Raw genomic sequence first — 23,279 nt, 5'->3', positions numbered from 1 at the left:
AAAGAATGGGAAGCGTGTCTAGTTTTGTTCTTATTTCCAATGACAGCTATAGTACTGTGTAGCATACAGTAAATATTGATTGACTACTTGTTAAATATATGAAAGTTTTCTAGGAATGAAAGGAGAGAGTGGTCCTGAGCTTAGAGTCACAGCCACATTTGGTATCCAGTGCCTAGCAGTGCAAGGAAAGGCAATGCTTACCTCTGGTCTTAGAAAACTGACAACTATGTGCGGGGTGGGATGGGGAGGGGTGGAGTCGGGTGGGGGATAACTTGGAGGTGGTTTTTGGTCACAAGCAGAGTGGCAGGCATGTTAAGGGGGAAGAAAGAAGCATGACTCACAAAACTTATTTCTATAAAAAGGCCCAAACCAAGGTTTATTCGTATTTTTATGTGGGATCTAATTATTCTATGGTATATGTGGCACAAACTCAAGTCCAGTTGTAAAGGGATTTTTAGAGTTTAAATTCTGTTCATTTAGATACATTTTGTATGGGTTATGAGGGGGATATTGGGTTTTGTGATATCTGATCTCCATATAACTAAACAAGCTCCGTTTTTCTTTCCTTTTTTCTTGTTTTGGTATCAGGGATTGAACTCAGGGGCATTTGATCACTGAGCCACATCCCCAACCCTATTTTGTATTTTTATTTAGAGACAAGGTCTCACTAAGTTGCTAAGCGCTTCGCCATTGCTAGGCTGGCTTTGAACTCACGATCTTCCTGCTTCAGCCTCCCCAGCCACTGGGATTATAGGCATGTGCTACTGCGTCTGGCCTTTTTTCTGTTTTTAATGAATAGTAAAACTTTGTTTTAAATTGAAGATAAATTTAATTTTAATGGGAACTTTGCAATACTTTCTGAAATAAAGAGCAAGATCTGACTGTATCATAGAATTATAGTTGGTTTAGTACTCTAGTAATTGGAAATCCAAGCCACTAGTTTAAAATCAATCTTTTGCTCTTGATTCAAATTGGTTAGGAAAAGTCTCTCCTTTTCCTTTGAAGAACCAGCTGAGGCCCTTAGACCAGCAAGGCCCCTGCCTATGTGCTGCCTCACTGAGGAGTTCTAATTTCTCTGCAGTAATTGATTAGTGAATGCCTTTTTGTCATTCACTGTAGAATTACCATCTTTATAGACTTTGGTTCACCCACGGATCATTAATTTATCTTTAATTTATCGAATTTAGGAGAAATTAAAGAGATATTAAAATACTAAAAGAGGTATAAAAATACTAATAAAAGAATCTCTAAAAGCAATTTCTATATGATAAAATGTTTCATGTTCAGGGCAGGGGTTGTGGCTCAGTGGTAGAGTGCTTGCCTTGCATGCGTGAGGCCCTGGGTTTGATCCTCAGCACCATAAAAATAAACAAGTAAAAATAAAGAATTATAGAATTATAGTTGGTTATATTGTGTCCACATACAATTAAAAAAAAAATAAATAAATAAATGTTTCATGTTCATACAGAATTTTAAGCATTTAACCAATAAACCACATCATTTTTGTTTCCTCTTGATGATGTGTTTCTATGTTCACATATCATTCAACGAATACATTAAAAACTTGTTTTGGTGCAGTATTGGGGATAGAACCCTGGTCACTGCACATGCAAGGCAAGCAGCCTACCACTGACCTCCACCTTCAGCCCCATTTAATGACTCAGATTTGCTTTTAGGCCTCTATTGAACATAGGGATAGACAATTTTAGTTAGGAGGAATAATATCAAGCTCTCTGTCCTATGATATGGTAACTAGAATTAATAACAATATATTATATTTTTGAAAATTGCTAAGAGTCAATCTTAAGTGTTCTTACCACAAAAAATAAAAAAAAAAAAAAAATGAGGTAATGAACGTATTAGTAGCTTGATTTGGCCACTCTACAATGTACCTAAATAAAAGCATCATGTTGTACACCATAAATATATACAATTTTTATTGAGTAGTCAATTTAAAAATAAATAAAAGAGGGATTGGGGAGTTTACTCAGTAGGAGACTGCTTATCTAGCATGTACAAGGCCCAGTTTTGACCTCTAGCACCACAGAAAATAAGTAATAGACGGTTGGGGGTGTAGCTCAGCAGCCTAGTGCTTGCCTAGCATGTAAAAAGTTCTGGGTTCATTTGCAGCACTGCAAAACAAAAATAAAAAGTAAATTAAGTAAAGAAACTAGTTTAACAAAGAAGAAAACAGATCCAGACACTTACTTTCCCCTTAGTTTTTCATTTCTTCTTCTTTTTTTAAAAAATTTTTTTAGTTGTAGATGGACACAATACCTTTATTTTATTTTATTTTTATGCAATGCTGAGGATCCAGCTCAGTGCCTCACACATGCTAGGCTAGTGCTCCACCGCTGAGTCTCAACCCCAGCCCTCATTTCTTTTTTCTTTTTTAATATTTTATTTTTAGTTGTAGATGTATGTGGTGATTAGAATCGAACCTGGTGCCTACACGTGCTAGGTGAGTACTCTACCCCAGTCCCCTAATTTCTTCCTTAAAGAAAAATTTGGGTAGAGAAATAATCTTTTAAAATTACCTTTAGAATAAGGTAGGTCACAAGCAAATAAATACAATAAATAGAATATTCTGTATTTAGCAAATACCACAATATTCTGATATGTGGATGTGTATTATCTTATATTTTCATAAAACTTTAGTTTTTGAAGCTGAAGATTATATTACTTCGTTTGATACTCATGGTTACCTTGTTGGAAGTAAATGATGTAATATTTTCATCTTACTACTTCATGGAGAAGAACACTGGGATGTACACAGCCTTTATCACTGAAAAAAACTCACATGACTCACCAAAACAGTGTCTGTCAACAATATCAGTTTTTCTTAGGAAAATGATTCCTAAGAAATCTGATATTTTTTTAATGAAATTAAATTTTCTAACCCGTGTTTCCTATAAGAAATATAAATAAGATTCTATTTCTTTTGGAAGCATCTTTTATAAAATTTACGTAAAAATAGTGAATGATGTGGGTGCAGCTAAAACTCAACTATCATGTACTTACTAACAATCAGAAAGATGAATAGGTAGGTATTAGAGTAAAAAGATTTCTTAGAGTTGATAAAATGGAAGTTTTCAAATTCAAAATTTCAGTTTGTTTTTCTCTTTACATAATTGGTCTATGGGAAGAAAAAAATTAGTCATAGCTGAGAAGTTCTAATTTCTCTGCAGTAATTGATTAGTGAATGCTTTTTTGCCATTCTCTATAGAATTACCATCTTTATACACTTTGGTCCACCCACTGATCATTAATTTATCTTTAATTTATAGAATTTAGGAGAAATTAAAGAGACATTAAAATACTAAAAGAGGTAATGAGCCCCAATTTTCCCCTCCTACTTCTAGAGTAGTATTATGAAGATTTTGATGCCTTCTGACTAGCTTGAATGATTTTTCTAATACTTTTTTTATTTTTTAAAAAAGACAAATCGGGTACTACTTGCATGCATAACGTACTGATTCTCCAACAATGGGGTCACAGCTCCCCGCTGTGATGCAGGAGACTGCCCGTAGGGGCATAGGATCACCAGACCTCTTCCAATGTTCAAACTCACTTACATCATAAGAAGACCAGGACTTCCACATTTTAAATAATATTTTTTAAAAATCCATGCACATTAAATTGAAATAGTTGAAATCAAACTAGCAGTTATTCAGTTTTAAGTTTTTGCCTTCCTTTTTTTGTGGTGGTACCAGGGATTGAAGCCCAGACCTCACACATGATAGGCAAAGTGCTCTCTACCACTAAGCTGCATTTTGTAATTTTATTTTTTGAGAGAGGGTCTTGCTAAGTAATCAAACTAGCCTCAAACTTGTGATAGTCCTGCCTCAGCCTCTTGAGTAGCTGGGATTCCAGGTGTGTGCCAAAGCACCTGCCTTTTTTAAAATTAAATTTTTTAATTTATGTATATTTACATGTGCTATTAACTAAATGTATGTGCCTTCTTAAAATATGTATGTTAGTTGGGCATGATGGTGCATACCTATAACCCCAACTATTCCGGTGACTGTGGCAGGAGGATAGCAAGTTTAAGGATAGCTGGGGCAATTTAGCAAGACCCTGTCTCAAAATAAAAAATTTTTAAAAAGGACTGGGATAAAGCTCAGTGGTAGGATGCCTCTGGGCTCATAACCAATGCCACCAAAACAAAACTATGCTGAAATTCTAACACCTAAGGTGTTAGCTATAGATCCAAAGATTTTCTCTTGCTTTTCTTTCTACAAGTATGACCGTTTGCAAGTAAGCCTGATGCACTTTAAGTTTTTGTATAAGGTATGAGACTTAGGTTGATTTTTTTTTTTTTTTTTTTTTTTTTTTTTTTTTTGCTATGAGTGTCCAACTGCTTCAGTACTAATTGCTAGAAAAGACTGTTTCCTTGCCAAATTGCTATTGTACCTTCCTCAAAAATCAGGTGGGCATATTTGTATGGGCCTATTTCTAGATCCTCTGTTCTTTCCATTGACCTATGTCTGACTATAGTCTTGATTGCTATAGCTATGTAATAAGTTCTGAAGTCAAATAGATTGGTTCCTTCTACTGGGTTCTTATTTTTAAAAATCATTTTAGCTATCCTAGTTCCTTTACTTTGACTTCACTTTTCCCTATAGATTTTAGAATAATACTGTCAAGATCTAAACATCTTGCTGGGATTTTGATGGTAATCAATTTGCCGAGCATTTACATCTTTACTATGTTGAATCTTGCAATCCATGAACATGGCGTATGCTAGTCTCTATTTATTTGGATCTTCTTTGATTTATCATCAGCATTGTATAGTTTTCTGTGTATGTATCCTGTATATGCTTTGTTAGATTCACATCTAAATAAGTCATTTAATAAATATTTATTTTTTAGTTTTAGGTGGACACAATAGCTTTATTTATTTTTGTTTTTATTTTTATGTGGTGCTGAGGATTGAACCCAGTGCCTCATGCATGCTAGGTGAACACTCTACCACTGAGCCTCAACCCCAGCCCTAAATAACTCATTTTTATTGTGATATTGCATTTTTAATTTCAGTGACCATGTGTTCATTGCTAGTATCTAGAAATATAATAAATTTTTGTATGCCTATCTATAACTTTGTCCTTCTCACTTATTAGTTCTAGGAGAAGTTGTTTTATTGTAAACAGACTAGACTTTTCCATGTAAATAGTAATCTTTTCTACAATTAGGAGTTTCATTTTTTCTTTCTAATCTGTGTGCATTTCCTTTTCTTGACTTCTTACATTGACTGGAACTCTCAGCACTATATTGAATAGGAGAGGGAAGAGTTGACATCCTCACCTTATTCATGATCTTGGAGGAAAGTGTTTTTTGATGATTAAGTGTGATGGTTTTTATAGATTTTATGCATATACACTATTTCCCTTCTACTTCATTTGAAAAATGTGTGCTATTGACTTACATGATTTATGATGACAAATTCATTGCTATTTAAATCATTTTTCCTCTATAGATAAGATGTATTTTTTTTTGAGTACTTTCAAGACTTTTTAAGGTTTTCAGAAATTTAAGTAAGATGTATCTTGGCATGGCTAACTCTGAGTTGATCCTGTAAAGATGTGAATCTATAGGTTTATGTCTCTTGTCAAGTGTCAGAAGTTATTGCTTCAAGATTGTTTTTGACCCTTCCAGGAATTCCAGTTACACAAATGTTAGATATTTTTACAATCCGACAGGTTTCTGATATTCTGTTTTATTTTTTTCCATTAAATTTTCCCTTTGTTGCTGGGCACAGGGGTGCATGCCTGTTATCCCAGCAACTCAGAAGGCAGTGGTAGGAGGATTGCAAGTTTGAGGCCAGCCTCAGCAACTAAGTGAGTCTTCAAGCACCTTAGCAAGAACCTGTCTCAATTAAAAATTAGAAAAAGGTCTGGGGATGCGGTTAAGTGGTTAAGTGTCCCTGGGATTAATGCCTGATACAAAAAAAAAAAAAAAAAAAAAACACATTATTTTTTCTCTTTGTTGGTCAGATTTTTCTGCCACCCAACTTCCTGCTTCTTTCCTTTGTCCCTTCACAGTCCAAAGAATTTTTTCAGTTTTCGATTTTAAAATTTTAATTTGGTTTTTCTATATATCTTCTGTTATTTTGCTGAAACTTTCTCTTTGCTGCTTTCTTTGTTGTAAAACATTTAAAAGGGGATGTGGGTATAGCTTAGTGGTAGAGCACTTGCCTGGCTTGCATGAATCTGTGGGTTTAATCCCTGGCACCACAAAAAATAAATAAATAAATAATAAAAGTTTAAGAGGGTTACTTTAAAATTTTTGTTAGATATTTCTAACATCTCAGTTATATCAGCATTAGTGTCTGTTTATTGTTTCCCACACCCTTCATTCAAATTGAGATTTTTCTGATTCTTAGTTTGATCTCATGATTTTCTTTTGAAATCTGGACAATTTTACAATGGTCTGAGATCTTAAACCTTCTGTTTTAGCTGGCATTTTCTGACCCCACTCCAGCAGGGGAAGTGGAGCACCACCCTGTTGTTGCTGAGTGGGGGTGTGAGTACAAAGCTCCCTGACTCAGCCTTGGCTAACAATCAAGAGCAGGGGTGTGCTTATTGCTGTTGGGCAGGAGTGGGAAGTCTGGCTTACTATGCAGCCTTTGCTACCGTGGTGGAGATGATCTCATTACAGAGGTACCAAGACCTCTCTGACACATGACTGACTCTACTAGGCTTCCTCTGACACCACCTCAGTGGAGCAGGGATGGAGCTCCTTTTCCTGCAGGGTGGGCATAGAAGCCGAGACTTCTGTTACCATGCTGGTACAGAACCCATTACTGGGTGGGGATGAAAGTCCTACTCTCTACTTGGTCTTCTCTGCCATCATCCTGGAAGGATTATTTGGGTGCCTGGTTACAGTCTGATGGAGGTTTGAGTCTAGTCTCCCACTCAGGGTTTGCTGGTGTCAGTAAAGTTGGGGGCCACCATTTTCCTGTAGTGTTTAGCTAGAACAGAGCAATTATTGCCCAAAAGTTTTGTCGAGACAGTTGTGGTGGCGCATGCCTATAACCTCAGCTACTTGGGAGGCTAAGGCAGGAGGATCACAAGATTGAGGAGAGCCTGGACAACTTAGTTAGATCCTGTCTCAAAATAAAAAGGGCTCAGTGGTAAGTGACCCTGGATTCAATTCCCATTACTGCAACAAACAAAAACAACAAGCAAGTTTTCTGCCCTACTAGTCTGCCCCTTTCTTGACTCTTTGGCAAGAGAGTCATTTGGGGAGGATTTTTCCAGTCAGTGTTCATTGGCTTTCTAAATTTCCAGCTTGAGTTCCAAGTCTGGAGCATTTACGATGAAAATAAAATCCAAGGAGTTCAGCTCCATGTTGTTCCTCGAGTCTCAAGATCCCTGGTCAGTAGTCTGCCCTCTTCTTTGTATTTCAGAGTATAACTATGTTTGTCTTAGATATAATATCCATTATTTTCAGCTGTATTTAGCAGGAGAAATATCTACTCCATCTTCCCAGAAGTGGAAGTCCTTACTTTACTTTTTTTGGTCATTGTTTCATTATTCAGATTCAGTTGGCCCTTTTACTAAAATTCTTGGGAAAATATTTCTACAGATCTTAAGGAATGCAATGCAAAATATAAACAAGTAGGATTGCTGTTTTATTTCAGAAGAATGACAAAGACCAAATGGAACTGAGAGGATATAAACTGTCTTCCTAGATGGAGGTGAGTCTGTTTTCACTGAAGTTGTGCATTGAGCATGGAGAGTCCCATAGAGATACAGAAAATTTTCCTCATTTTGAACTACAAAAATTCATCCCTTTTCAGAATGTGTCTGGTTCCTTGAACTTATATTACTTGCATTGCTATTTAAATGCTTAACATTTTATTTTCTTTCTAAGACTATGTAAAGGTAGACACCTTTTTAAATGTAGTGCTATTGGACACTCAGTATGTATTCACTAGGTATGTAAAAGAATGGATGATTCGGGCTGGGGATGTGGCTCAAGTGGTAGTGTGCTCGCCTGGCATGTGCAGGGCACTGGGTTCAATCCTCAGCACCACATAAAAATAAAGATGTTGTGTCCACCGAAAGCTAAAAAATAAATATTAAAAAATTCTCTCTCTTTAAGAAAAAAAAAAAAGAATGGATGATTCATACTTGACAGTGTATATAGTAGTCCCCCAACTTCACAGTTTCACATTCTGCCATCAATCAGTTAATATGAACCATGGGTCACAACATCACAAGAAGTTATTTTGAGCAAATGCATATTTATATAAATTTTATTAGTCCATTGTCATAATTGATCTATTTTATTATTGCTCACCTTTTATGTGCCCAATTTATACATTAAACTTTACTATTGGTATGTTTGTACAGGAAAAAACATAGCATTTGTAACTACTATCCAGTTTCAGGTATCCTTGTAGAGTCCTGGCCCGTATTTTTTGGAGATAAGTAGGGGCTACTGTATTGTTACATCAAGGACTTTTAATTTGCCTAGTTTTATTTTGGAGGACTTGAATGAACTCATACCTCTAGACAGAAGGACACGTTTTGCAGTCAACATGTTTTGTAGACTCTGGGGACCTGATTTGACTGTTCCTGCGATGACTGTAGAATTATCAGCAATGACATTCACCCGTCCTCCATGTACATACATCTTGTTACTGTAGAAATTTGAGTCAGGGACACAGAAAACTATTTGTTCAGGAGGATTTCTGAGGTGTGTTGTGATAGCACTCAGGTAAGGACCATGGCTATTCTTTTTTGTCCTTTTTTTCTGCCCTTAATCCTATCAGAACCCAGATAGACTCAAATCTAGGAAAGTATTGGACTTTATTACCCTTAAAATACTAACTGGAATTTTACTTCAAAACCAGTAAATTACAAATTACTCTTATTGGATTAACAAAATACATTTATTAATTGTTGATTTTTTGCTTTTGAGATTCGTATAAAAACAAAGCTATCCTCTAGACTATTCCTTCAGGAGATTTAGCTGTCAATAAAATGAATAACCTCATTCATATAATTATTTTTTGACAAGTGAATTGAAATGCTAGCATTACTTAGCCATTTGGGAAACCTTTATTGAGCAATCACAATTTAGGATGCTATGGAGACACACAAATAAAATAAATAGCAAAGTTTCTGCTCCTAAGGAAATTACAACTCAATAAAGAAAATGGAAAATAGGACTGGAGAATCAACTATAAATGGCAGAAGTACAAAACTACATGGAGATGGAAAATTATAAATGTCAAGAAACAATTTGATCTAGATGTGATCTCAAGTCAAATAAACACATATTAAAGATCAGGAGCTGATATTTTCACTTTTGCTACTGCTGCTTATTATCTTTGTTAGCAGGCTCTGTAAATTAAACGAATCTATTTTTTTTTTTCCTGTCAGGTTCTGTACTATGCTCTTAGCATATCTGTGCTTAGAAAAGTTGGTATCAAAGGTATCAGAAACCTTCAATAGTGCTCACAGATGAACTACATAAAAAGTATTGACATTTTCCTCCCAAAAACATTATGGCAGGAGTGCATGGTAGAGCAAATTGTTCAACTCATGACAACTGGGAAGGGGAGAAAGAGAGAAAAGGGGCCAAGGTTACAATATCCCCTTATTAAGCTGCAAAATATGCATTGTTATCACTAGCTTACAAAGAGGAATAACTAATCATTTCATTACCTTACAGTTCATTGGAATATGTTATTTTGGGCTCAAGGTTTATACTTTAAATTCATATAAATGCTCAGGGTCTTTCATATATTAGCTTTCTATTATTTCTACTTGCATTAGCTTGATTTTGTTCATTTAAGTAACTAAATGTTCTCAAAATCTGGTAGTAAATAAAATTTGTTTATTCATTTACCCATTATTGTTTTTTTTGCTTTTTTTTTTGTTTTACCCATTTTTGTTTATATATGCTAAGCACTGTGCTGGGGATATTAATTTATGTGAGAAATGGCTTTTATTTTCAGTTTATTGTTTACTGAAGCTGTGATATTATCATTGGGTGCTCAAAGTACTGGGGTCATTCTCCCACTTATAAATTACCATTAAAATGTTTAATGCAATTCTGCAACTTCATACATATATAATCCCTGATTTTCATATCCTCTGAAACTGAAATTATAACATAATCATTAACAAATGTAGGTTCTGGATCCAGACTATCTGTGTTAGAACTATGACTCCACTATGACCTTGGGCAAATACTTGCTTATGTCTTTTTCTTATATTAAGATGAGTCATTATATACCAAGTGTTCAGAACAGTGGCTGGCATACAGTCAGCACTCCTTAAATGTTAGATATTATGTTAATCAGCTTTCTGTTGCTATAACAGATGCACGCAATAAATCACTTAAAAGGAAAAAAAAGGTTCATTTTGGCTGTTTCAATCCATGGTTAGTTGGCCCTGTTGCTTTGGGGCCCGTGGCAGCACAGCACATTATGACAGGAGTGCATGGCAGAGCAAATTGTTCACCTCATAGCAACTGGGAAGGGGAGAAACAGAGAGAAAAGGGGCCAAGGTTACAATATCCCCTTCAAGGCCATGACTTAACTTCCAAGGTACTTATCAGCCTTCCACTAGGCCCTATCTCCTAAAGGCTCCACAACCTCGCAGTAGCACTGAAAGCTGGGGACCAATCCCTCAATACTTGGGTCTTGGGGTACATTCTGAATCCAAACTGTGGCATATAATAGTAATTATTATTACTATTATCATCTTATTTCTCTAGGATGTCAGAAATAATCTAATTCTGATTTTTTGAGGTTCATTATTTTATAATTGCTACTAGGCCTTATAATATCTCAATGACACAGGCTTCTGGCATTAAGTAAATATATTTATTAATATTTTAAAATCTTTATCTTTTCAATCAGAATTTCTACATCACATGAAATCGAGAGGGAAGAGTGTAGAAGGTGAGACAGTGAGTACAATACATGTAAATAAAATTGGGAGAAAGAGAAATAAGACTGTCTTAGGATGTGGCTACTTTCCTAAGTGGTAATTGAGTCTGTTTTCTTCTTTAACATAATTAATTCTCAAGAGTTTTCACAGGCTGAAATATGGGCTTCTCTGGTATGCTTAAGTTTGTGTACATTTAGACTCATATACTAACTTCATGTTTAAATGACCGAAAACTGTTACATGAATGTGATTTATATTTAAGTTCATGAGAATTATGTAGGCATATCAGAGTAAGAATCATTGCTTCTGTCTTCTTAAAATTACATTTCTCAGAATTATAATGACTAGTAGCCTACATTTAAAAAAAAATGCTAGAGGAAAAGAAAATCTGACTTTTGATTCAAACCTTTTTTTTTTTTTTTTTTTTTTTAATTTCTGTCCCAAAGTATAAATTTTTTTTTATGTATGGTAGTTCTTTAAAATTACCCAAAGCCAGACAATGACAACAGGTCTATCCCAGCTTTATTTAAAATTTAATTTCAATTGAAATAATGTGACACTGATACATAAGAATCAAAGATCTCAAACAATTTAATTCACTTTCCTAGTTTGCTCAAGCCTCCAGGCACCAGTCAAATACCGAAGTCGTATAAAAAGTAGGTCCTTGCCCATTTGTAGCCAGCTCCAAAATGGAACTAATTTAGAACCTGCAATTTAAACAAATTAAAATAAATAAGCTTAAACTTAGGGGATAATGTCAGTTTAAAACCGCATCCTAGAAGTCAGTCTACATGATTGTTGCAAGCTTTTAACACTTTATTTAAATCTTGACCAAAAATTTTTTGAACTTCAATAGGAAAGGAGGGACTGTGTCTGAAAAGGGTTCCGGCAACACCTAGTATAAAAACTGATCACTGAATGCTTGTTAATGAAAAATAATAATTCTATATAGAACAACAGAAAATAAAGCATAATGGATGAATATAATTATCTCTATACATGACCCAATTTTTTCTTCTTTTGGAACTGGGGATTGAAAACAGGGTTTTGTACCTGCTTGGCAAGCGTTCTACCACTGAGCTACATCCTCAGTCCTATCATCCAGTCTAAATGGTGAAAAATACAGCCTGTGAATGGATTCAAATCATTTAGTTCAGACTTCGTGGTCTCAGGCTACTCAGGAATACCAGCCTAATTCCGGGTCTGATCCATTTTCCACAGTGGATTCTTACAAGCCTTACTTGTATTTTACCTTCAGGTAAGTGAGTATCTATCAAGAGGAAGGTTTAAGATTTCATTACTGTTTTAATTACATTTTATCCTCAAGAAAATCTTTTCACTACTCTGAATTTATATAACAGCTTTCTTCAGAAAACACTAACCAAAGGACTTTGTAGATATTGGTGTTATACTTTATTATTAAGCCTAGACCAGCACAGAGAAGTTAGCAGAGTTGACCTGCTTCCCAGTCCTCTGTCTAGGCTAATAATGGTGGAGATAGTAAAATTTCTGTAAACTTTGTTTGTCTCAGCAAGACACCAAGAGGTTTGAATTCTTTTAAACTATATGGTTTGTATAATCTCATGACTACTGGTCCTTAACCATTTTTTTTTTTTTTTTTGTTCTAAACTGAGGTTACAGAACAATAATGGCAATAAAATAATGGCAACAACGAATGCCACTATTATATATATTTATAATACATCAATAAAATATATGAAAAAAAAGAAAGACTTCAGCTGGTAATAGTAATTGTTCCCCTACCATGAAATAATTTATGTTCATTCTAAGGCAAGCAAGGTAGAAAACTAGAATATATTTTAAATTCTATATAACAAATCAAGGTTTTTAAAATAGTAATTATTAAATTTATAATAAATTTCAAATTATTATAGATTTTATAGCTCTTTACATTTTTGGAATATGTACAGGAATAGCAAATAGTTAAAAATGGCTCTGATAGACTGTGGACGCTAGGAGTAAAACACTTATTATTATTATTTCTTATTTGGTTTGTAGGTATTCTATATCCATGGAGTAATAAAATAATGTAACACTAAAAAATGGTGATGTTTATGATAAAAGTTTATTTCAAAAGAATATATATATATATAAAAAGACTATTAGCCTTTTTTTTAAGGAGAGAAAGAGAAAGAGAGAATGAATGAATATGAATCTTTTTTGTAGATGGACACAACACAATGCCTTTATTTTTATGTGGTGCTGAGAATAGAACTCAGGTCCCCCCTGTGCTAGGCGAGTGCTCTACCTCTCAGCCACAATCCCAACCCTCAGCCTTACTTCTAATGTCACATTACTATGACCTTGTCTACTGGAGGTTTTTTGTTTGTTTGTTTGTTTTTAAACATTTTTAGTTATAGGTGGACACAATATCTTTATTTTATTTTTATGTGGTGCTGAGGATGGAACCCAGTGCCTCATGCATGCGAGGTGAGTACTCTCCCTCTGAGCCACAATCCCAGCCCTACTGGAGGTTTTATTAAACTTTCTTGACCAGGGTAAGAACCTTGCTGAAGACCACAAGAAGATACTGAAAACATACAGAAGGAACAAGCCTAAAGGAGGGGATGAGTGAGCAACAGTCTCATGGAACTGGCTCTCTGACAGCTGAGAAGTCCCTGATTTGAGAAGAGGGGAGAACCTTAAAATCAGCTGAACTTTACTGGTCAGTTGTACTATTTGATGTCTCCTTTCATCTGACAAAGCTCAGCAGCTGCAAATAAAAAATAAACTCACCTTCAATTTCAGTCCAGTTGACAGCAATTTCTGCTATTGGAATTTTAAAAAACTGTGCTATGTAGAGAAGTTCTACATCAAATGCCCTGAAATAGAAAATATATTGACAAAAGATGAGTAATTTAATCTCTACCTTGGAAGGTTCTGAAGAAGCTTACAAGGCAGATATAAAGCTTACACTGTAAAACTGAGATCAGATTCACAGAAGGTCAAAAATTGAACACTGAGTGGTTCAGAAGCTTCAAAGCAAATGAGATTTAATGTCATTACTTAACAGTGAAATAAAAAATGCTGTACCTCTATCATAACTCAGAAACGCTCAGAAGTGAAAACGGCCATGTGGGCTCCAAGTGTGTGGCTAACTCAATATGAAAACTACCTTTTAAAAAAGTTTTTCTTATCCAAATAAAATATTTAATTAAGATGATAAAAAGTGGATTGTGTTTTTAAAAGGACTATGTAAAACTTTTGTTAACCTGTTACCAAAATTATGGTACTTATGAAAGAAGGAAATAGTTTCAATATTAAGTCTGGTGCTTAAACCTTAACTTTCTAAAGCTAGTGGACTCAGTTCTAATGATATTCAATAATCTGAATAACATTATTAAATATTTTTCTAATGGTAGTATATAATGATACAAAACACAAAAAAGAACGAAAAGTAGATGGGGGAATAAGCATTGATGAGTTGAAATCATGTTGTATTTAAAAAAACCAAAATCCTAGACTGAAAGGTTTTTTAAAACCTATCTTTTTCCTCTTAAACAATTTAGAATGTGAATAAAGTGAATATATTCATTACAAAAAACAAAAACAAAAATTGCAGTTCACATTATTATGTTACATGTGACCCAAATTTTAACTAAAATACCATGCACTTCTGGACAGAGCCTTGTACTACCAGAAGCAATGTAAGGTTATTCTTCATCAAAAACATCTTAATTTGTTTTTGCAAATGTGGATTTGGCAGAACTACCATGTTTCTTTTTGTTACTTGGCTTTTGGTATATCTGTCACCTCACTAACAAATACATCTTAAAGAAGTAAGAGTATACTGAGACCCTGTTAAACACTGCAGATCCTGAAATGTCACTAAGTTAAAGCAAGAAGAATGGAAGAAACACACAAGAACAAAAAGGGAAGGATAGTAAAAAAGTTTGGAAGTTGTAAAACAGCTGGACAGGTTATGTGGTAACTAGGGAAATGGATAATAGCAGTGGAGAAGCCTAGAAGCAGGCTAATACATAGCAAAACCCTCCCTCTCCCCAGGCTCAGGGATCAGAGGCCTTAAATATGTCTGCTGGAGGGGATATAGGCGCAGTTGCAACAGGACTCTCTTCTCTCCCCCTTCATTCTTTCCCCTACTTGGTTCTATGAATACTGACAGCCTGATTCATGGCTCCTAGGCAGGAAACTGAAGGATCCCACTTTAGTTAGGGAAAAGGGCCCAGTCCAAAGGGTAGTAACAAGTGGGACTTTCATGTGGCTCTACTAGTTTAACTTGCAGTGAAATCTATCAGTGAATTAGGGGCTCTGCATATGTGCACAGATACCTATGAAAGTTTTACTATCATAATAAAGGCGTTAGAAGAAAGATTTTAATGATAAAGAGGAAATGAAAAAAAAAAGTGAAGGCAAGAGAACAATGCAGCAAACAAACAAAACATTGAAGTTTTAATAAGACATTCAGTAAGCTAGAGAAGATACTGTAGTCATAAAACAAGAATAGATGTTTTAGAGCTGGGGATGCAACATAAGACTCTGGGTTCAATCCCTAGTACTGTAAAAAAAAAAAAAATTAAAGCAGAAACAGATATTCAAAAGGAGAGCTGGATAATAAAATTGTTAGAATCTCCTCAAAAGAACTAAAATATAAAAGGGAGAAGATGAAATTATAGGATCAGCAAAGACGTTCCACTATAAGAGAGGATAGAGAAAACAGAGAAGAGACTGTCAAAACATGATTGAAGAATGTTTTTTTCATGTTCATGAACATGCCTCTTTCCATAAGCAGTGGTGCTGGGAAAACTGGATGTCCATATGCAGAACGTTTAAATGTAGAGGTGTTTCAATAATAAGCACTGACAAACTACTAACTGTGGGGAAGGGTATGCTGCTAAGTAAGTTGATCAAATATTTGGTGGTTCTCCTTTACAGATGCAAAATAAACATAGCTAGACCATAAAGAAAAATGTGAGTCTAAAATTTTAAGCGGGGTCAATACAATGTTAATGAAATCCAAAACAAATAATTAAGAAGGCATGCACATAAACATAACTTTCAAAAGGAAAAAAATCCAATACTGGTTTTTCAACTTACAAAAAACAAAAACAAAACCCCAGAAACTTGCTGTCCAGTAGAGTGTCCAGTAGTTATACGAAACTACAGAGTACCTGAAATGTGGCTGCTCTGATCTGAGATTGCTGTAAGTTTGAAGATATAGTACATAAGGGAATAAAAGATACCTCAACATTTTTTTTTCACAATGATTGCATGCTGAAATGACAATACTTTGGATATATTATGTTAAAATATATTATTAAAACTTACTTATCTGGTTTTTTTTTTTTACTTTTAATGTGGCTACAGGAATATAGTTTTAATATATTTTAATATATTGCTTGCATCTGTATTTCATGTATTTCTATTAGATAATGCTGCCTAGAATAATCCTGATGGGAAACTTCATGATTTTTAGGTAATCAACTCAAATCTTTTATATTTCAAAAAAACTAAAAGACCCTCAACAGTGAAAAATAGGGTCCTTCATTTCTAAATCCTTTCTTTCAACTACAAAGAACCAAGTTCTTTAACCCTAATTCTGCACTTGGCAGCTGTCTAGTGCAGATGGAGGACATTACTCCAGAATTGCTTCTTAAATTAGACTTTCAGATTATGGAGTCCCATCAACTATCAGTTTAATTTATACTTTCAATATAATAAAAAACATTGAATTTGAAGATCAAATTTATATTACTTAAAATTTTTTTAATCTAGGAAAAAAGATTTTAAAACATGTCTAAATAATTTTATTCTAAAACTAATTTCTTTAAAATAATTATTTGGGGATTATAAGAATGGCAGTAGGATTGCAAGTTTAAGGTCTGCCTCAGGAACTTAGTGAGATCCTAGGCAACTCAGTGAAATACTATCTCAAAAATTAAAAAAAGGACTGGGGATATAACTCAGTGGTAAAGTGCTCCCAAGTTTGATCCCCAGTACAAAAATAAACAAACAAACAAATAAATAAATAAATAAAAATACTTTTGGGGGGATTATATGACATATGTCTTTGGAAACATATAGAAAACAGGTAGAGACTATAAAAATGGACATATACTGGAATAATTATACAGATACCCACCAGAACTCATAAATCACTAATTTTTCAAACAGTATTTACTGGGCACCTATTATGTACCAGGCACTCTTTCAATGGTGTAATAAATTAGTAAGCAAAATAAAATGGGATTTTTGGTGTCGTGGAGCTCATGCTTTAACAGAGAAAAAGAAGCATTAAGAAAGAACTATAGATGTAATAGGTGACAGGAACAGAGTTCATGGTGTAGCAATAACATTATTGGGAAATCTGAGCTAGCGTGGAGAGTGAGGGCAGGCTGCCTGCGGAGGATGTGGAGGACAAGTTGAGAAGGAAGGCGTGTGTGCATGGAGACACAGGTGGGGTCAGACTGCAGCACCTCCACAGCCATGGGAAGCCATTGGAAGATTTTAAACAAAAGAGATGCATGATCACCTTTTAAGTTCTGAAAAGGCCCGTTTGGGCTGCGATCTAGTAGTCTGGGAAAGGATGGTGTCCTGGATGGTGGTGGTGAAGATAGAGAGAAAGAGAGGGACATAAAAGGTAAAACTAAAAAGGTAAAACCAACATGCTTTGGTCATGTTGGTGGGATATATGCAGGGGCTGGGGGAAAGTCAGGACTGACTAAGGTTTCTAGCTTCTGTATAATAGTGCCACTTACTGAATATGGGTTGAGAGCTGAGAGAGGTCTGGGGTAGATCGATTTGGAGGGAATAGTGTACTTCAAAAGAAGGAGCGACCAGAAGTATCAAATGCCATTAATGGGTTAGGTATGAAAACATTTAACATGAACACTGGATTTAATGTCACTGAGGTAAGAGGGATGAGAAAAAAATCTATATTAAAATAAGTTATTATTAGAGTGAGAAGGAAATGAGAAAATAGAGACAGTGAATTACAGACCAGTTTTTTAAGAAAAAGCTGGCTGTGGAAGAAGAGTAGGGTGGTAGTGGTACGGAGCTAGAAGGGCATGAGTAGGGGGCTTTGGGAAAGATGTGATTGAGAGAAAAAGGCTGAACACACAAAAGAGAAAAGGAAATGAACAGGATTAGGTTTTGGAGAAGGTGGAAAAGGATGCAGAAGGTGAAGGACTGGCCTAGGAGAAAGACATTAGCTCCTGTAAAAGGAGGGGAAGAAGTGGAAATGGAGACTTTATTTTGCTCGGTATTTCTGTGTTTTTTTTTTTTCTTTTAAATTCAAAGGAATAAAGAAAGCTTAAAAAACAAGATGTTTTTAGGCTTCTCAGTTGATACTATATAAAATTAAGGTGAACATATAACTAAAGCATATGTTGGGTTTGAGTAAGGGTATAAAGGCACAGATTAAGTTTATAAATGTAAATGCACATTTTGTTTAAATCTGGATGTTCATTATGAAAATACAGGACTGCTTTTCTTATCTGAAATAACTGTTGGGTAATAAGATCTACCAGATACATTCTAGTTAAAAACCTACCATCGTTCAATGTGTAGAGATGAGAACGTCCGTGAAGCCGCTTCCCGAGTTAGTAATTTGAACCCACACTGTGTGTCCCTGATTCCTTTGACACAAAGGAACCACACCAGAAAGTGGAATCCATACATGAGAAGAGTGCGGAAGTAAGAACGCTGAAAACAAAGACAAAATAGAAATGACTTTTCCATTCATCTATAAAGTAGTAAACACCTGGCTGCACATAACTGCATTTTAATATTTCATTGACGGGGCAGGTCTTAGATATGGACATCATTGTTCCATCAGCTTCACCAACAAAGTATATTAAAGGAACAGTTAGGATGATTACTGCCTAGAGCAGAGCAGAGACACTGCAGAAGCAGTCACAGATTCCCTAGAGACAGAGTCAGATGAGATAAATCACAGAACCTGTGGGAGGCCAGTGTTTCTACCTACCAGGAGAAACAGGTTTGGAGCTGTTACAAGTAAGGAGAACATCTCATCTACCTACATATTTTATGCCTCTTTGTCCCATACACATTTTGGTTTCAAAGCAGGCCCTAGAATATAATGGAAAAACAAAACACTAAGATTTGAACCTTTAGTTTGATACCTAGCAAATGAGAATACTGACAGAAGTAGTTCAGCAGAGTTATCACAGAGGTTACAAACTACAAAGGAGTTTGAAACAAAATCCTGTCTCTCTAATTAGGTATGCCAGATACCTAATCAGACTGTATTATTTAATGCAGTCTGAATTCTTTAATACTCTGGATATAACCTTAAGTAGTTTTTAATCCATCTAAGGATTCATTATTGTTATCAGGGATTACTATTGGTAGTAACAGGAAATAATATTCCTTTATTCAATCAACATTGGAAATCTTAAAAATTAAGATTATGAATTATCACTGTATTTAAGACTCATTTATGGGGGAGTCAAGATGGCCGCGAATAGAGTGCATCACACCCCGTGTACCGCTGAATAATGAGCAAGAACAACAAAAAACTATCTTGTTAGGAACTTACAGCAAACTGGGGGTGCACCGAAACCTAGAGGAAGGATTTCTAGCACCGAGGTCCGGTAATTGAGTCTCATACACGAGTCAACTGTGCGACCGGAGATCTGGGCTGACTGATCTGCGCGGCCGCCCAGCGGCCACAGAAGGCGGGGAGCCGCTGAGAAGCGACCAGCAAGGAAGCAGGGAGAAACGTTGCTGCAGATTCGGTGGAATCCTGCCGCCTGAGCACTCACGGAGCCCCGGGCTGAGTTCGGGATTTCAGACGGGGAAGGAAGCGGTACAGTTCTATCCCCCACAACGGAAACTCTCCCAAGGAAACCAGAGGCCACCATCTTGGAGAGCCAAAGTAACCACCGCCACTCTCCGACAGATTGCAACAATAAAACAGGTGTGTATTACTCAGCCCATCTCCCATACAGCGGGGAATTCGCATAAAATCTCTCCTAGGCTCTCCTGGGGAGGGATTATCAGAGCAAGCCTGCATAAAGACTCGGGGAAAACTAGAGACACCGGACCTTCAACTCCCCCTCCCATCAGCGGGGAAAACAAAACCTGTATTGCCAGCGCGGGGGGAGGGGCAAGTGGAAAAAATCAAAACAATAGAGTGCTGGGGCTCTCAATACCCACCCTCCACACCCAACAAACGGCAGGCCCAGAGCACAGTTTGACCTGCCGAGAGGCATCACTCAGGGGAAATCTGGTCTAGCAGGAGAAACCAGGGCTAGCAGGAGAAACCAGGGTACTAGAGGCCAGGCCCTCCCATCTGGGCGGCTGGAGTCCGCCCCCCCCCCTCCCCGCAGGCGACCGACGGCGCCACTGGGCGGCTAGAGATTGCACACCCACCAGGGACAGCTGGCCCATTGCCCCTGCGGCTGGGTGGCTGGAGACCGCACACCCGCCGGCAATAGCCGGCCCATTGCCCCTGCGATTTGGCGGCTAGAGATCGCCCGCCCACCAGCGACAGCAGGCCCATTGCCCCTGCGACTGAGCAGCTGGAAACCACACGCCCCCGGCTACCTATCGCCCGCCAGCTTCCCGCACAACTGGGAAGCTGGAGACCGCCTGCCCGGAGGCGACAGGCGGCCCATTGCCCCTGCGGCTGGGTGGCTGGAGACCGCACACCCACCAGCGACAGCCGGCCCATTGCCCCTGCGACTGAGCAGCTGGAAACCGCACACCCACCAGCCACCGATCGCCTGAAGGCTGCCCTTGCAACTGGGCAGCTGGTGACTGCCTGCCCGCAGGCAACAGCCAGCCCATGGCCCCTGCGGCTGGGTGGCTGGAGACTGCACACCCACCAGCGTCAGCCAGCCCATTGCCCCTGTGGCTGGGTGGCTGGAGATCGCACGCCCACCAGCGACAGCCGACCCATTGCCCCTGAGGCTGGGTGGCTGGAGACCTCAAGCCCACCAGCGACAGCCGGCCCATTGCCCCTGTGGCTAGGTGGCTGGAGACCGCACGCCCACCAGCGACAGCCGGACCACTGCCCCTGCAACTGAGCGGCTGGAGACTGCACGCCAGCCGGCGACCGATCACCCGCTGGCTGCCCGCGTGACTGGGCAGCTGGAGACCGCCCGCCCGCCAGCGTCTGACGACGCAACTGGGCGGCTAGAGATCGCCCGCCCTCTGGCGACGGACCCCGCGACTGGACTGGGCGACTAGAGATCACCCGCCCGCTGGCGACAGTCCACCTGCTGTCCGGGCGACTCGGTGGCTGGAGACCGCCCACCCACCGGTGACCAATTCCCCGCCGGCTGCCCGTGCGACTGAGCGGCTGGAGACCGCCTGGCCAACGGCGTCTGGGTGCTGAAACCAACCAGAGACAGTCAAGTCCCACCCCCCCATTCGGACACCCCGGCAAGGAGCCTGGGGCCCGCCATAGCAGAGAGGTGACGTCACTGGAGCTCCACCGTCGGAATTCCTTCCCAGCGGAATTCACGTTAGCAGGCATAGTCTACCAACACAAAGGAAAGACAACAGAGATATAAAAAACCAAAACAAATTTATAGAAGAGAGCAGAAACACAGCAATCAAATAGAGCTGGAAAGTAGCATGAACATCATGAAAAAACAAGGGAAAAAAGGAGTACAAACAATGCAGGACAGCTTAAATCTACAGGAAGACCTAGAAGCATCAGAAACATGGATAGGGAAAGAACTCAAGGCATACCTAACTCAGATGGAACGGAATATTAGGGAAGACATGAGACAATAAGTTCAAGCAATAAAAGTATATTTTGAAAATGAATTAAACAAACAAATTCAAATGGCAAAGAACGAACTTTACCAGGAGATAGAGATCTTAAAAAAAAAATCAAACAGTAATCCTAGAAATGCAGGTATCTATAAACCAAATTAAAAACTCAAACGAGAATATTACAAATAGACTAGATTGAGTAGAAGTCAGAACATCAGATAATGAAGACAAAGTTTATCAACTTGAAAAGAATATAGTCAACACAGAAAAGATGCTTAAATCCCACGAGCAATCTATTCAAGAGATATGGGATGTCATAAAAAGACCAAATTTGAGAGTCATCGGGATAGAAGAAGGCCATAGAGAATCAAACCAAAGGAATGGACAACTTATTAAATGAAATAATTCGAGAAAACTTCCCAGAGATGAAAGATGGAATGGATTCCCAAATCCTGGAAGCCTACAGAACCCCAAACATTCAAAATCATAATAGACAAACTCCAAGACATATAATTATGAAGATAGCCTACATACAGAACAAAGAGAGAATATTAAAAGCTACAAGAGAAAGGAGACAGATTACATTCAGGGGTAAACCAATTAGGTTAACGACCGATTTTTCATCACAGACTTTGAAAGCGAGAAGATCCTGGAACAATGTATTTAAAAACGCTGAAAAATAATGGATTCCAATCAAGAATACTGTATCCAAAAAAATTAAGCTTCAGATTTGACAATGAAATTAAAATCTTTCACGATAAACAAAAGCTAAAAGAATTCACAGCCAGAAAACCAGCACTGCAAAGCATTTTGAGCAAAACACTACAAGAAGAGGAATTGAAAAATAGTGCTCAAAACTAACAGCAGGAGGTATCTCAGTAAAGGGGGAGGAAAATAACCAAAAAGTAAAATCTAGCCAAACTAAAAATAAATAAATAAACATGACTGGAAGTACAAATCATATTTCAATTGTAACCTTAAATGTTAATGGCCTAAACTCACCAATCAAGAGACATAGGCTGGTAACCTGGATCAAAAAAACAAATCCAACAATATGCTGCCTTCAGGAGACTCATATGATAGGAAAAGACATACACAGGCTGAAGGTAAAAGGTTGGGAAAAATCATACCATTCACATGGCCCTCGGAAGCAAACAGGAGTGGCCATACTCATTTCGAATAAAATCAACTTCAAACCTAAGTTAATCAAAAGGGATAAAGAAGGACACTATATACTGTCAAAAGGAACCATCCACCAACAAGACATAACAATTATCAATTTGTATGCACTAAACAATGGAGCTGCAACGTTCATAAAACAAACTCTCCTCAAGTTCAAGAGTCAAATAGAACTACAACACAATAATTATGGGTGACTTCAACACACTGCTCTCACCATTAGACAGATCCTCTAGACAAAAGCTGAATAAAGAAACTATAGAACTCAATGACACAATCAATAACCTAGACTTAACTGACATATATAGAATATATCAACCATCATCAAGTGGATACATGTTCTTCTCAGCTGCACATGGATCCTACTCAAAGACAGACCATATATAATGCCATAGGGCAACTTTTAGTAAATATAAAGGCGTGGAGATAATACCATGCACCTTATCTGATCATAATGGAATG

The 23,279-nt window shown here is 37.4% G+C and overlaps 1 protein-coding gene across 4 annotated transcripts in view; it reads right to left on the bottom strand.

Moving 5' to 3' along the window:
- Positions 1-10,821: 10,821 nt before the first annotated feature.
- Positions 10,822-23,279, bottom strand: part of Alg5 (ALG5 dolichyl-phosphate beta-glucosyltransferase) — a 49,620-nt gene continuing 37,162 nt past the window's right edge. For all 4 annotated transcript variants that reach the window (XM_076872289.1, XM_076872290.1, XM_076872291.1 and 1 more), the window contains 3 exons: positions 18,442-18,593; positions 13,668-13,753; positions 10,822-11,617 (listed from right to left, as the gene is read on the bottom strand). In XM_076872289.1, the coding sequence (XP_076728404.1) occupies positions 11,502-11,617; positions 13,668-13,753; positions 18,442-18,593 (354 nt within the window). In that variant the 3' untranslated portion in view covers positions 10,822-11,501. The remainder of the gene's footprint in view (positions 11,618-13,667; positions 13,754-18,441; positions 18,594-23,279) is intronic.

The sequence above is a fragment of the Callospermophilus lateralis genome, chromosome 12 (genome assembly GCF_048772815.1).
Source record: "Callospermophilus lateralis isolate mCalLat2 chromosome 12, mCalLat2.hap1, whole genome shotgun sequence".
Taxonomy (NCBI): Eukaryota; Metazoa; Chordata; class Mammalia; order Rodentia; family Sciuridae; genus Callospermophilus; species Callospermophilus lateralis.
Note: the sequence above shows the minus strand (reverse complement) of the source record. Positions and strands in the feature narration are given on the sequence as shown.